General features: G+C 39.1%; 1 protein-coding gene across 1 annotated transcript; it reads left to right on the top strand.

Annotated features, from left to right (window-relative positions):
• The first annotated feature begins 7,753 nt into the window (after positions 1 to 7,753).
• LOC138010490 (uncharacterized) lies at positions 7,754 to 13,914 on the top strand. The gene is made up of 3 exons (XM_068857473.1): positions 7,754 to 7,832; positions 10,761 to 10,844; positions 13,145 to 13,914. The coding sequence occupies exons 2-3, from the start codon at positions 10,782 to 10,784 to the stop codon at positions 13,760 to 13,762; spliced, it is 681 nt and encodes a 226-aa protein (XP_068713574.1). The 5' UTR covers positions 7,754 to 7,832; positions 10,761 to 10,781; the 3' UTR covers positions 13,763 to 13,914.
• Positions 13,915 to 14,151: the final 237 nt, after the last annotated feature.

Raw genomic sequence — 14,151 nt, 5'->3', positions numbered from 1 at the left:
ATCCGTAACACTGAGTTTACTGGCTTTAAAAGAGAATCGATGGTGGCATTTCGTACAGCGGCTTTTCTCTTTAATTAATATATCTTTAAATATTGTGCATTTAGTTATGTACCTGTATATGCTTTGTATTTTAGCTGTAAATTTAATGTCTCGAAGATATTAGCTCTTGTAGTTATTCTGAAATTCGAGATGGAATAAAGTTTATGCATGCATGCATGTTTGTGTGTTACCTTTAGCAGGGCGCGTGCGCACAATATGTAATCTGCGACTTCAGTGCTTACCATATGAGAGAGAAAATGACTTTCCCTTCAATATATATGTCATCGAATTCTTACCTTAAACTGACAAGGGCGGTTTGGAGCTGTGAGTAGGCGTGGGATTTGTCACATATGGTTTAGGGGCCGACATATCTCTCCCTCAATGCCGTACCGGGAGGCAAGGTCGGTAGCAGAAAGCAGTGAAGGGCCAACTGCGTCCAAAAGCGATCGCACGGGCCGAAATCCCGGGATGACTCGTTTCGTACGACGCTCCAGCGCCGGTATCTGGAGGTACTGCGTTTTTCGTTCTTGTTTAAACATTCTGTCCGCGCATGCGTAAATGTTCTGGCTCTCCGATGCGAAGCATACCCCCCCTCCTTTCCTCCTTTCCTCCTTCCCTTCCCCCCCCCCCCCCAAAAAAAAAAAAAAAAACAGATTGTACAGGCATGAACTCGTAAGGTAAGAAGGGCGCGTGTCTGGTCTTTTCGAGACAGAGGTGCGAGATGATTTCATGCAGAATGGGTCGCCTAAAATGCTCTGTTGTAAACATGGCGGTTCACGAGTGAAGTTGTCTCTCTGGCCTTTCTGTGGACGAAATCCAGCACCTACGGATACAATTTGGGCAAGTTTTGAAAGCTTAAAACTTCAATCAGTGGTGTATTTTTGCTGGGAGGACTGGGTGACCCGACATTTATAAAAAATCAATGAAATGAGAATCGGGGGGCTTTCTTTGTCACGGAATGGCAGAATTACCCAGAATTCTTTTTGGCCATGAAGGAGGCAACATGACACTTTGAGAGGCACGAGACTGGCCCTCATCAAATGGCTGATATAAAGCGCGGCCGGAGGAAAAAGTAGTGAGAAGAAGATCTCTAGCCAGCTACTAAGAAGTAACCTTGATGTGTGCTGTTAACGTAGACTTTTGATTTCTGAACAAGTTTTCACTCTAGAAAAGTCGCAACAAAGTAGTGCTTTTTTTCGCTGTTATCCTCGTTGCAAAAAACTGGCCTTTCGTAATTTCTTGTCAAGCAAAGGGTATAATGTAAATAAGAGAATACTGAGATATTTATATTTGCAAATTACCTGTCCTCTTTCTTACCTCTTAAGTCAAACTCTACATCCCTATGCAATAAGCTCATTGAAAATCTTCTTATGCATGATCGTCTCGAGTAGAAATTTTAATGCCGAAAAACGGAATAATCTCCAACCATACTGGTTACACTCTTTTTTATATGTATATAAGAATGTCTAATTCAGTGGAACTTAGGCTGAACGTTATATTTTTTTGCGGTTTGAGGCTGAAAACGTTGTTAAGGGTTCTTAAATTTACATGGTATACGAGGGCAACTACCTTCAAAATCTTTCAGACTTTGTTGACCTGATGACTTGGATGTTGTGGAAGTTATATGGAACAGTTATAAATAAGAAATGCTGATTATTACAAACCGAGATGTGGGTAATGCAATAGACCTTATTCATAAATGGCGGTCACATTTATAATTCTTTTGTCCACGTGCAAATTAGCCTACCAAGCCTCATTTTAGAGCAAGAATTCTTTGCAATTCACTGTAGGGTATCGAGGCTTGGTAGGCTAATTTGCACTTCGACAAAAGAATTATAAATTGTCCGCCATTTATGAATAAGGTCTATAAGACTGATGAACCATTGTCAATGTTATAAAACATGCCCTTAAGTATTTGGGTTAATTTTAATTTTAGGTACCTTTATTCATAGTTAATAGAGGGGAATGGTTATGAAACCAGACAAATTTCTTTGTTCTAGGTTTTTGTTCTCTTTTTTGGCCTTGACCGTGCACAAAACATAATAGTTGTTTACTCCGTACTGAAGAACTAACCAATAGAAACGTGTTGGTTACGTAATTCATGCATAGTGTATGAACGCAAAACAAAACATTGTGCACGGTCGTGGACTTTACAACCTAAATCTTGGCATCTTTGTTTGCTCCTTTGATTGCCGATCTTCCTAACCATTCCCCTCTATTAACTATGCTTTATTTTATGCTTGTCATTTAATATACAGATTAGCAAAATAAACACGCTCTTATTCGACTCTCAGCTTGAGGAATGTTCTTAATACACTCTTAAAATAGGATTTCTGAGAAAGGTAACCATAAAAAAAAGTTTGGATCGATTTGTTGGAGGAAAAAGAACCATCATAATTTAGTTGCCCCGATTAGCGAGTCTTTTTTTTTACTATTGCTGACTAAAAAATCTCTACGTTCTTTGGTCTGCCAAGGATAATTGAGAATCTACGAAAACCAATCTGGTTTTGGAAAGGTTTTTTTTCTTTCCATTAAACATCGTCATTTTATTTTTCTACCATTTTCAAACCGCTTTACTTGACTTTAAGCTGTAGAAAAGTCAGTCGGGTACAAATGGAGATCGATGGAAAACGTTATAAAACCTCGTATTTTTTTTATTTACTGAGAGTTGCTGTGTAATGGGCTGTGAACATACTCGATCCTGTGACTTGCTAATCGCCTGGGATGAGAAGAAATTCTATAGGCTCACATCTTTTAAACTGACAATTTTCTCAACACGACATTAACTGGCACAGTGCCACCAGGTAACAGCAACTCTTGCAAGTGGTACGCAATAACATCAAAGAACAATATGACATTGCAAAGGATCACCCTGCGAAAGAAAAACATTGGGGAGGGGCCATTCAATTTAAGAATTGACAGAAAAGGGATTTGGTCAATTTCAAAAGAAGATTCCTGCACAAGAAAAAAAAAAAAAAAAAGGGAAAATCATGCTCAGAAAAGAAAAGCGAAAAGCGAAATTAAAGCAAGCAACTGTTACACTTGCTCTTAGGATTTGGGAAATACAGAAACCCTGAAGTTGTATTAAGAAATTAAAGATACTTGCGAATTTCAACACCATCAAAAAGTCATATTCAGAAGACCTCCCTCACCCCTGGCATTAAAAGTTCAATTGGCTGTCCCTATAGGGAGCTACTAGACAAGGACAACGTCGCCGAGAACCGGAGCAACCTAAAATTACGAAAATGGTGCCATTTGATTGCTTCCGTTAACGGGTGCATTGTGAGGAATGAATAGCCGTGCGCCTGACAATCCCTTCTTTGCATTTCTTTTTATATATTTACACATTTTCAGTTCTTCGACATGTGTCACTTTATAATTGGTGTTTGACTTGAGGAAAAAGCCTCACACTTTTTGTATGGATTTTTGTATACTTTAAAGAGAGATCGAACAACAGAATTCAACGGGAAATTGCCGAAATTTAAGCGAGATGCTTTATGTTTAACGCGCAAAAAGAAATATTCACCAGCGTAATCCCCACCGGAAAAAGAACTGTGCATTTGTCTTGAATATGGTCCTAGGCCAGTTCCTCAAGACCTCAAGTGCAATATTTGTTCCCAATGTGGACTTCTCGTCAGGTGAACAATGATCAAGTGCATGGTTGTGCACGCAATCAACAAGCGTTTTATATTCTGGAATATTTCTCTGCCAGTTCAGCTTCTTACAACGATCCGTGAAATTTCAGGATAAGTGGTGGACGTAAACATTTGACGATAAACTTTCATTTTTCTCTTCTACACCGTTTATACCCACCCGGTTGAATCCAAGATGGTTGCTACTCAATTTACATCGTGAACAAATGGGAATGATAGCGAAATTCAGGTACTTGTAATAACGAAAAGTTATATTTAAATAGACATTTTTTGCCTCTTTTTTTTCTAGCTATGTCTATTTAAATAAAAGAAACGTGTATTTTTAAAGTTCGGGTTATAGACAAAATGTAGATTGAAGTGATCATCGCACTTAATAAATGGACAATTAAAGCAATAGTCTCTTCAGTAGACACCTGCATAGATTGTCCAGTTAAGTGCGACGATCACTGCTACATTTCGTCTTTTATACATTTCTTTCATTCATCGAGTCCTTTCACGAGAACACATGAGCTCAACAAATTGACCTGATCCCAACTGAGTAGCTTCATAGCTCAGTTTGGAAGAACATTGCACCGCCATCGCAGAAGTCATGCGTTAAAGCCGCCTGAATCTTTCAGGTGTCTATATATTGAGAATTGCTTAAATTGTCCAGTTACTGCGCCTTTCAATAACATTCGGACTCTTAAATTCAAATGAATGAAGGGGGTAGTTTCTAAAGAAACTGTGTTGCTGCGTCGGTTGGGAAGTAGTATACAAAAATTTGGTTTTATCAGCGGATACAATCCGCTCTGGCGAAGGGCTAACGCTCGAAACGTCAGCTTTTAGAATCTCTGTACGGTGGCCAATTTACATTATCAACTCCGCTGATAAAACCAAATTTTTGTATCTTTAATTCAAAGGTCAACCGACAAATGCGTTTTTCGCTACCCTCAATCAAATGTTCGGCGGCTCCTCTAAGCTTCCAACTACTGTCGAGCGCGCAGTAACCAAATCACATCGTTGAGCCCAGTTCAGTCAACATAGTCGGAAGCTGGGAGGAGCCGCCGAACATTTGATTGACGGAGGCGAAAAACGCATTTATCGATTGAGCTTTGAATTTTAGAGTCCGCATGTTATTGAAAGGCTAAGTAAGTGCAAGGATCACTTCTACATTTCGTTTACGCATATTTAGCTCCAAAATATCATTTAAGTGTGGAAGCAAAAAATGTTCATTCCACATTATGAAGACACTTTTAAATAGCACGATTGGGATCGAAATATATCTTTCAGCTGAATCGTTCAGCCTTGATCGGTCTGTTTAAAACTTATTAATAATTCACGATTGAAACACCCTATCAGATCACCGATAAAACGTCACGTGCACGAGCTTTTAAGACTGATAAAACACTCGTCATAAGAACTCTTTATATAAAGCATATTAATAAGGCATAGCTTGTTTCTCTTCTTTGCTAATTTACTTCAATCTCTTACAACTTTTGTTCGGACTCCAGACGAAAACGCCTTTTGTGGAACGTTTGTGAAGCCGTTCAATAAACTCGCAGGTCGTCTTTCATCGGGTTTAAAACCACTGGGCTTCGCCTCATGGTTTAAAACCCGACAAAACACTCCTTTCACGGGAACAAATGAGCCCAACAAATTAACCTGCTCACAACTGTGTGGTTTCATAGCTCAGTTAGTAGAGCATTGCACGGACACCGCAGAGGCCATGGGTTCGAATCCCGTTAAAGCCAAATGAATCTTTCAGGTGTCTATAGGAGAGAATAGGGAGTTTAAGCAAAGACGACGGCTACGGGAACGCCACTGAGCAAGAATATTATTGGTTAAAAAAGGAAAAATACTCGTGCTGCACGTGCAACACGAATCTCCGTGCATTTCTCTGCAGTACTCCACGAAACAACAACGTGAAATCACCATGTTTTTATAGGTTTTGAAGACAACGTGAACATATAACAAAGAAACATTCATTTTCTGTTTTGAATTCAAAACCGTTCGTACCCACCCAGTTACAGGATAGTGCGCCTGCATTGTACAAGGTGAACAAGACGGAATAATCGCGAAATACTTGCGATAGCGCTAAGTTATATTTTGGAATGACGTTTTCGTTGCCGAAGCCGTCGTCTTTGCTTAAACTCCCTAATATCTTAAATTGTCCGGAAAAGTGCGAAGATAACTTCTACGTTTGATTCGTTTATGCATATTTAACTGCAAACATCATTTACAGTGCAAATAGCCTTACCGTGGCCACCCAAAAAACTTTGTGTAAGCACGTCAACTCAACAACCCATGCAACGATGTTCAACTTACACCTGTGCGAACTTTGCAAGGAGGCTTGATTGTCAATCAAATTCACACATCCTGATTGGCGGACAATTTGTAAAAAACTTTGTTAGGTGACCATGGTAAGGCGCGTCGCACTGTAAGTGTAGCAGTGAAAAAGGTTCATTCTACATTATGAAGACACTTTTAAATAGCTCGATTGGGATCGAGATATATCTTTCAGGTGAATGGCTCAGCTTCTCATTAATAATTCATTAGCAAATGAACTTATCAGGTTACCGATAAAACACCACGTTAATTAAGAAGCTTACTAATGGCATGGCATGGCATAGCTTGTTTTTCTTATATGCTAATATTCTCCCCTCAGAATTGACTCCAGAGGGACGCGCTTTTTGTAGAATGTCTTTGAAGCCGTTCAATGAATTCGCAGGTCGTTTTTTAACCGGTCTAAAACTACCCGGCTTGGCCTCGATAAAAGTGACACTCCTACTCTTTTATTAAACTGAACTTTGAATGGGAGTGGTTACACAACGCTAAGCTCTGTCACCACTCTTTCAAGTGTGGTTTTACATAGTTTTCTGAATTCAGTATCAGCCTTCAAGCACAGTCTGAAACGAGAACTTCTTAAAAGATGTATGATCCAATTTTATTTTGCCTCAGTATAGGATTATTGTCTTGGAAACGCCCTCTTTGAAAGTCCGTAAAGGATGTATGTATGTTGTTTAACTAAGCAAAATGTTGCTTTCTAATGAAAACTGGAAACTAAATGCTCTTTAAAAAGTAAATATTTCTCTGATATGCAAAATCCCTGGGGGGCTAAACAGACATGGCCGAAAATGCATTGAAAACTTAGGAAACAGATCTTTAATAGCCTGAATAGTTATTATAAGCTAAGTATATATTAAACAAACACTCTCTTCGCACATGATGCACACGATGTTAGAAAGCCAAAACCCAATTGTACAAGAGCCTAAGACTGGACTAATTACCATAGTTGCAACCGTCAACAGATTTGTTCTCTATTTTCTCTTCGCTTTGGGATGGGGCCCAAAGCGAAGGGAAAGGTCCTGCGAACGTAGTTGCTTAATTTTCTGTAAGTCCTAGAAAAACAGTCGAGCATAATTGAAATAATAATTTGAATAAAAGACATTTTTTTACGAGCAAGCTCTGGAACTGTAAACATATATCGCATATAAATACAAAGAGAGATCCAGTTTAAGAAAATGTTAAATAACTAATGAATTGATTAAATTGAAATAACCGTTTTTGAATTACTACTAAAAGGTAATGTCACAAAATGACAATTCCTCACGTGAAGAAACGTTGTCAAGATAGAAACGAAACTATAGATAAAAGCAATGATCACGCAACAAAATTCCTTTTAAGACTGAAAAGTTAAAATGATGCCGACGAAAAAAAAAAGTAAATAAATTGATTGATAAATAAGAGTTTAGGACACATGGAAACTCACACATTTCTAGAAAGGAATGGATTCGCGATACTTTCATAAGCCCGTCAAAGTTACCAAAAGAGAGAGTTTTTTAAAGTTAAATTTTCACCTTCATCGTCTTGCCCCAATCCACTTTTTACTTTGGTGACAGTATGTCTGCATTAGAGAAAAGGAGTTTTTGAGAAAAAAATTGTGAGGGCCTTCTACAGACTAAGTAAATATTGGTAGTAATTTATTTTGTAACATTTAGACAAACGGGGCTTGAAAAAACATGCTACGAAGTGCCTTTAATCATGTGAAGCCCCCCTCATTGATGGTACTGAAATAAATTCAGCTTCAGCAGTGAAGCTCTTCCAGAATAGCCAAGTCAGGCCCGTGTTCAGATTAAAGTCCATCTTTCACCTTTGCGGAAGGTAAGAGCCTTAGAAATTTTCTTTTTTCTCATCTATACTTGAGCTAAGGTTATGGTTAGAGCTGGTTAAAAGGACTTAATATTGTAAAAGATGACAAATATGAAAAGAAAATGATCTTTGCTCTCAATTTATCGCACCTTGATAACCAAAGCTTACTGACCGAGGGTTGCAAAAATAAGCGAAAAGGGACAGAAATTTCCGCGCTATAATGTGATCGTCCGTGTATGGGAGACATGGTGGCACACCTCAAACAGTTCGATGTAACATGATAAGTAGGTTTAGCTGTTTACTAGATAATTTGTACCAATGCGTGTTGCGTTTTTTTCATCTGAACTGGTGGGTTTTTATTCTCTTTAATCATGTTAATAGCCGATAAGAGGCCGTCCTGGCCTGTAGTGATTCTTCGAAAAGGTTGCGTTAGAAGATGCATAAGGCCACCTAAGCCAGAACGGCGAAAAGTCGGAGACTTTGCCGAGCGAGTGCGCTGCAAAATGTACATGTATATATTTATGTTAATTCTTATTCCAGTAAAGGACCAATCGACTCTTAAGCTGAACTGTGATATCATGAAGTAGCCTTAATCTTTTTTTTTTAATACGCGTGTCCATAATATGATTGTCTATGAGTCACAAAGAAGTGTTGTTTCTTGTATTGCACATCGTTTAATGCTCCTTTCCCCAGTAGCGGTTTTGTTCTTACAAAATCCTCCCAACGATGATTACTTGCCGGTGTAGAGCACTCAACTAATTAAACCCTCAATTCTTTCTGGACAAAGTTGTAGAGTCGCTAGAACCTAGTTTAATGGCCTAGCTCCTATCAGTCTCCTGTAGGGGAGCATTCCAATTGAGGACTCGCGGACTGTTTTTCCGAGTTTGTCTGCGACATTAGCGATGAATTCATATTTCTTCCGGCAATGAAGTTACTATTGCAATCGCATTGAACCACTGGCGGGAACGTACGATAGTCGTTTTCTATTAAAAAAAACTAACGTGCAAAAGCTTTTAAAGAAGCAAAATAAATGCTAATACAAAAGGATTACTCAAACCTGGATAAAAATTCATTATAGCTATACTATAAAATAATTCGTAAGATCTTTTCAAAAGTGGAGTCAAAGAGAAGAAAATTAAATCCCAATAAAAAGGTGTGAAAGCTCTCTAAAAAGCTCGTTTAAAAAACATCACCATAATAATTCCTAATTGAAGTAGATCGAGATGATGCTATTTTCTTTACAATTCGCTGTCGCCTCGATTGCCCAATGCAAACAAAAATTCAACATGCGTCAGCGCTATTGGCAAACCAGAAACAGAATATTAGTAGAAGTATTAGTAGTAGAATGTCAGAGAGTAACTTAAAGAGCTACATATTCCCCACGATCGTTAGCTCCAGTAACGGACACGACCCCACAGGAACAGAGTAAAAAGAAATTCTGACTAACGTTGCTGGAAGCTTACAAGAAAATTAACTGCATTCCAGGATAAGGGAGACGAGCGGGAAACTTTTCTCACTGTATATTGGCAACATCCTTTGATGTACCATTGTTTTCAACAGTTCTCTCACTACCTTGCTAAACTATAGGGATTTTCCAGTTTCAAGCCTTAGTGTGAAACAATGTTGCATTTGTTTCTTCGAATAATTTCCGCTGAAATGTCTCTTGCGCTATGCAACATTTCTTGTCGCTCTTATATTTAGCGGGCTTTCTTTAATTTTCTTCCACTCTTTCCTCTGGTTTGATCTCTCTTCGTTAGAGTTTTCAGATGTCTAGATGATTCTCTTCCAAATTCGATCCGCCAAACAACCCTGTAATAATTGTTTACAGATTTGACGTCTCCGCGTTCAGCGCCATCAACAGCATCAAAAGAGAATGCACAGTTCACTGAGCATCATATTCTCTAGAGTTCCCTGGGTCGTTTCCAATAAAATGACCGCTCCATGACATTGCAACGGATAACAACACCTCCATAGTGTCAAAACTGGCATGTACTAAAACCAGGAACACCGGAACACCCCAACATCCCGGAACACCGGAACACTCCGGAACACCCTGTAAGTAACCCAAAACCCTCAATTTGGCTAAGGTTAGCCAAATTGAGGGCTAACCCAAAAACTAAAACTCTAACCCTTAACCCTAACCCTAAACTCTAAACCCTAAACCCTAAACCCTAAACCCTAACCCTAAAACCAGAAAGACCGGAACACTCCGGAACACTCCGGAACACTCCGGAAAACTCCGGAACACTCCGGAACACTCCGGAACACCGGAACACCCCGGAACACTCCGGAACACTCCGGAACACTCTCGAACACTCCGGAACACTCCGGAACACCGGAACACCCCGGAACACCCTGGAAGTAACCCAAAACCCTCAACTTGGCTAACCCTAGGCCTAGCTAGGCCTTAAGTTGGTTTTTAGGCCTAGGGTTAGCACACCGGAACACTCCGGAACACCCTGGAAGTTAGGGTTAGTACATGCCGTCAAAACTTGCGCTTCTCAATTAAAGGTATGTTAGGAATCCTAGTAGGCCGCATTAGCATTCCTTTGAAGTACTTACAGTTTGAGCTTCATGCAATTTACATGATATGTACAAACAGAAATACTGTAAATTTTTAAAAATATTTCCATGCTATTTACATGTTTTGTTCAAATGTAACGTTTCCAAAGGATCCTGTAAATTCCAATTTCCAATGAATTTACGGAACCAACAAAAGATGCACATATCATGTAAATTTTATTTATGAAACAACATCTAAAATATAATTTACAAGTTGTGAATTTAGAACTTTTCCAGTAAATGTACGTCGAATCAGCTCAGTCACAATTACCGTGACCCACAAACTCCCGTAAATTTTACTTTTTTGGGGGTTTATTATTCGTAGGTAATAAAGTAATCATCGATTGAACGAACTAATTGATGTGTTTTCTTTTTCAGAGTACATTTTACACTGTCATCATGAGGCATTTCTTTATCATTGCCATTCTGATTTGCACCGCCGTCTACCGCACAAGCGTATTGGTAAATATTTTTGATAAAATGCAAGAATTGAAAATCCTTTTTCTTTTTTAATGGTGTCTCGGGTGCACTCGGAAAAATCCGAGTACTGTTTTACAGGAGTCGAACCTGCGACTTTCTGCCGATTACTCAGTTCGCATGCCAAACCACTGACCTATATAATACTCGTAAATTTCAACTGAATATTCAGAAATAACGAGATGCTTCTGTGAAGCATACACTGGGTTGCCTGTGGTACGTGCTACAGAAAATCAGGAGGCACTGAATTGTGTGGTATTGAAATACAGCATTCCAGTCTCTGAAGAATAACAAATAAAAGAGAAGCGAGAAACATTGGCTTCTGGGCTGACATTTTGATAATTTTCAAGTTCCCTCACAACTTCTTTTCACCACAAGTGTGCCGGAGTAAACTTCACTGAAGTTAAGCCCTGTTTCGCGGGGTTACTGTTAGGATGGGAGACCAAAACAATAAACCCCTCATAAAAAACAGAAACATCTGACCGAAAATACTATTAACGCTAACAAATGCAAACTCAGCAAGGTACAGATTTTGTTAGCTTGCTTTATGCAAAACAAATATTGATGAAAAAGCAAATAGCTATTGATACACAGTTTTCAGAAAGAGCAGAAGGAAGTTTCCCGGACGGTCGATCGAGAATAAAATATTTACGACATGAAAACAACATTAATTTTGAACCGTGAATATAGAATATAAAAAGTTACGATCAGCGACAAACATTTTGGGAGATTTTTGCTACGTTCAAGTAAATTGCAAAATCGAAAGTGGCATGGCCGGAATTCAGCGGGCGCCGTGATTAAGTTACCGCGGCATGTTTACTCGCCAAACAGTGAAGCATCTGTGTCAAATGATGGCAAGATACCGGGTTTTTGTAAGTTTCTTTTTCTGTCAAGTGTTATAAACTTTAACAATGAAATGAGCGAAGTCAAAACAAAGATCACAATCGCCCAACTCTTGATTATGCAAAGTCAAAATTTACTCTCCGAGACGCGTACGACGTTATTTATCACCAGGTAATTCCATCATTTTGGAAATAGCAGCTACTTTATTATTCATTTGCGTCACAAGTTTTCACTAATTTTGGGGCTCATTTTGTTGAAACTCAAGCACGCTTTCAACAGGCCTGTGAACCCTTCCTGCTTACAGAGCAATACTAAAAAACTTCTCCCTTATCACATTTCAACCTTAAGCTCGAAAATTCAATACACAACATGATATTATAATTCACAAAGGCAGAAAATACCACAGAATCCTTTTCCAGCGAAAAATTTATTGAAACAAACAACATATTTGCTCTTAGAGGCGAAAACCTCTTCCTATTTCATTGCGTGCGTGAAGACAAGAAACTCAATCCTGTCAAATTACCATGTACTTCAGGTAAATACAGCTCACTTTGATTTCGTCTCGACGGGCGATAGATTGTTGTCGAAGTCCAGTACTCGTCGCTTTTGAGATTCCTGCCTAGTTTATCCAACTGACTTTCCATTATTGAGCTCCATACGGGTATATTTTGTTTAAGGATCCACTAAAACGCCATTCGCGTTACATGACTTTCGACGCCATTGCAGCCTAAGTTAATGATTCTACTGTGTCCACCAGAGAAATCTACGCAGTTCCACTACCCTCTCGATCCTAAGAAAATGCGCTCAGGAGGCTCTATGCACAAAGACACCACTTACCAGGGGAGTGACTTTTACCGACACGGAAAAAAAATAAATAAATAAAAAATAAAAATAAAAATAAAAAAAAAGAAAACAAACAAACTAAACGCAGACCTCGACTGGGTTTGCCATAGGCAACCCAGTAATTATTCATCAAAAAGGAAGTTAATGGTCATAAAAGTAAATGGTTTAGTAAATTCGACATAGTTTGAGATCGTAGAAACCCAAAGAATTGGTGAACGAAAAGATTCAGACCTCGGCTAAGAGTTCGTATTTACATAATTACTTTCAACTCTTGCACGATATAAAATGAACTCGTTACATGTACCAAAATTCATAACTGGTAGGACAGTGTGTTGTACAAGCGTGGAAATAATAATCATCTCCACAGTTTGAATTTGAGACTTTCATATGTATTCCAAAGATAATTAAAAAAAAACTCAATTGAACTACGGCAAGCAGCTCAAGAAATGCATGAAAGAAACGTGCAATTGTGATGGGTTTAATTTCTACTTTATTCGCACCAGATTTTGTCCGCCAATTACAACACGTAGCTCGAAGACAATTAAATTCTGCGTTCCAACGTAAAACCACTTGCTTAACCTTCTTTGCCTTCTTTGCAGGGAGGCGTGATTTATCATCAGACCATGACACCTGATTGGTTGAAGAGGCATGCCTCGTATATCAGCAAAGCTCATACATCAACTTCCAAACAACTGACATTGAACCCAATCTCAGTGAAACAAGCAGCTCTTCTCAAAGTGCCATTGATTTCTTGTGGTGCAGTTGAAGACTCTACACCGCTGACTGTCGAGATTGTGGTCGCAAATGACGTCAGCATCGGAAAGAGCGCGGACAGCACTATTAGGTATGGCGTGTCAGATGGTGACAAGTTTGTGGGCTTGCAGACTGTCGGCAAGAAATTGTACGTGTCACAAGCTCCGTGTTTTGGAGTTCAAGGGGTCTCTGGTGCGACCTTATCGGCTCTGCAATGGTTCGGTGTAACCCCTAAACCCAGTAATTCTTTTTACCCCGGTCGGTTTATTATTACTCTTAAGCTGAACGAGGGCTGGGGATCGTGCTACACTGCGCATGACGGAGGCTTTATGAAGACTGTTGACTTCAGTAACCGCCTGATGCCCAGCAAAGGACTCGCTTTGGAAGTCTATAAAGGCGTTAACAAAGGAGATAAAAGTGGGATCAAGTCAATCATGGTCACCATTTTCCAAGATGACTCTTAGTGCAGCAACAAGAAAAACCTGCTTCGTAAAACCAGATTTATAATCTAGAACTCTAGAATTCGTTATGTTAGAGCAGTCAAAAAAGCTGGAAACAGGAAGCGTTTTAATATCACTTTTGAGCCATTAATAAAAGCAAAAACACGGTGGGAAAATACGTTTGTTTTGAATATATTCGCCTTTGACATAATATTCACCTAAAAGGTGAAAGGATATCTACACAAGGCTACAGAAAAAACTGCGACCAAAACCAAACGTTTGTTTTTTAACCGTTTGTCACCATCAGGGTTCGGTCAGCCTTTAGGGACAATTCCCATCACCCATTCTCTCACATATATCATATCATATCATTATTTACCCTCGGATTTTTAGAGTAGCTTGGTGTAGCTAAT

This window comes from Montipora foliosa, chromosome 7, assembly GCF_036669935.1.
Source record: "Montipora foliosa isolate CH-2021 chromosome 7, ASM3666993v2, whole genome shotgun sequence".
Lineage (NCBI taxonomy): Eukaryota > Metazoa > Cnidaria > Anthozoa > Scleractinia > Acroporidae > Montipora > Montipora foliosa.
The sequence above is the reverse complement of the archived record's forward strand: the minus strand, read 5'-3'. Positions and strand labels throughout refer to the sequence as shown.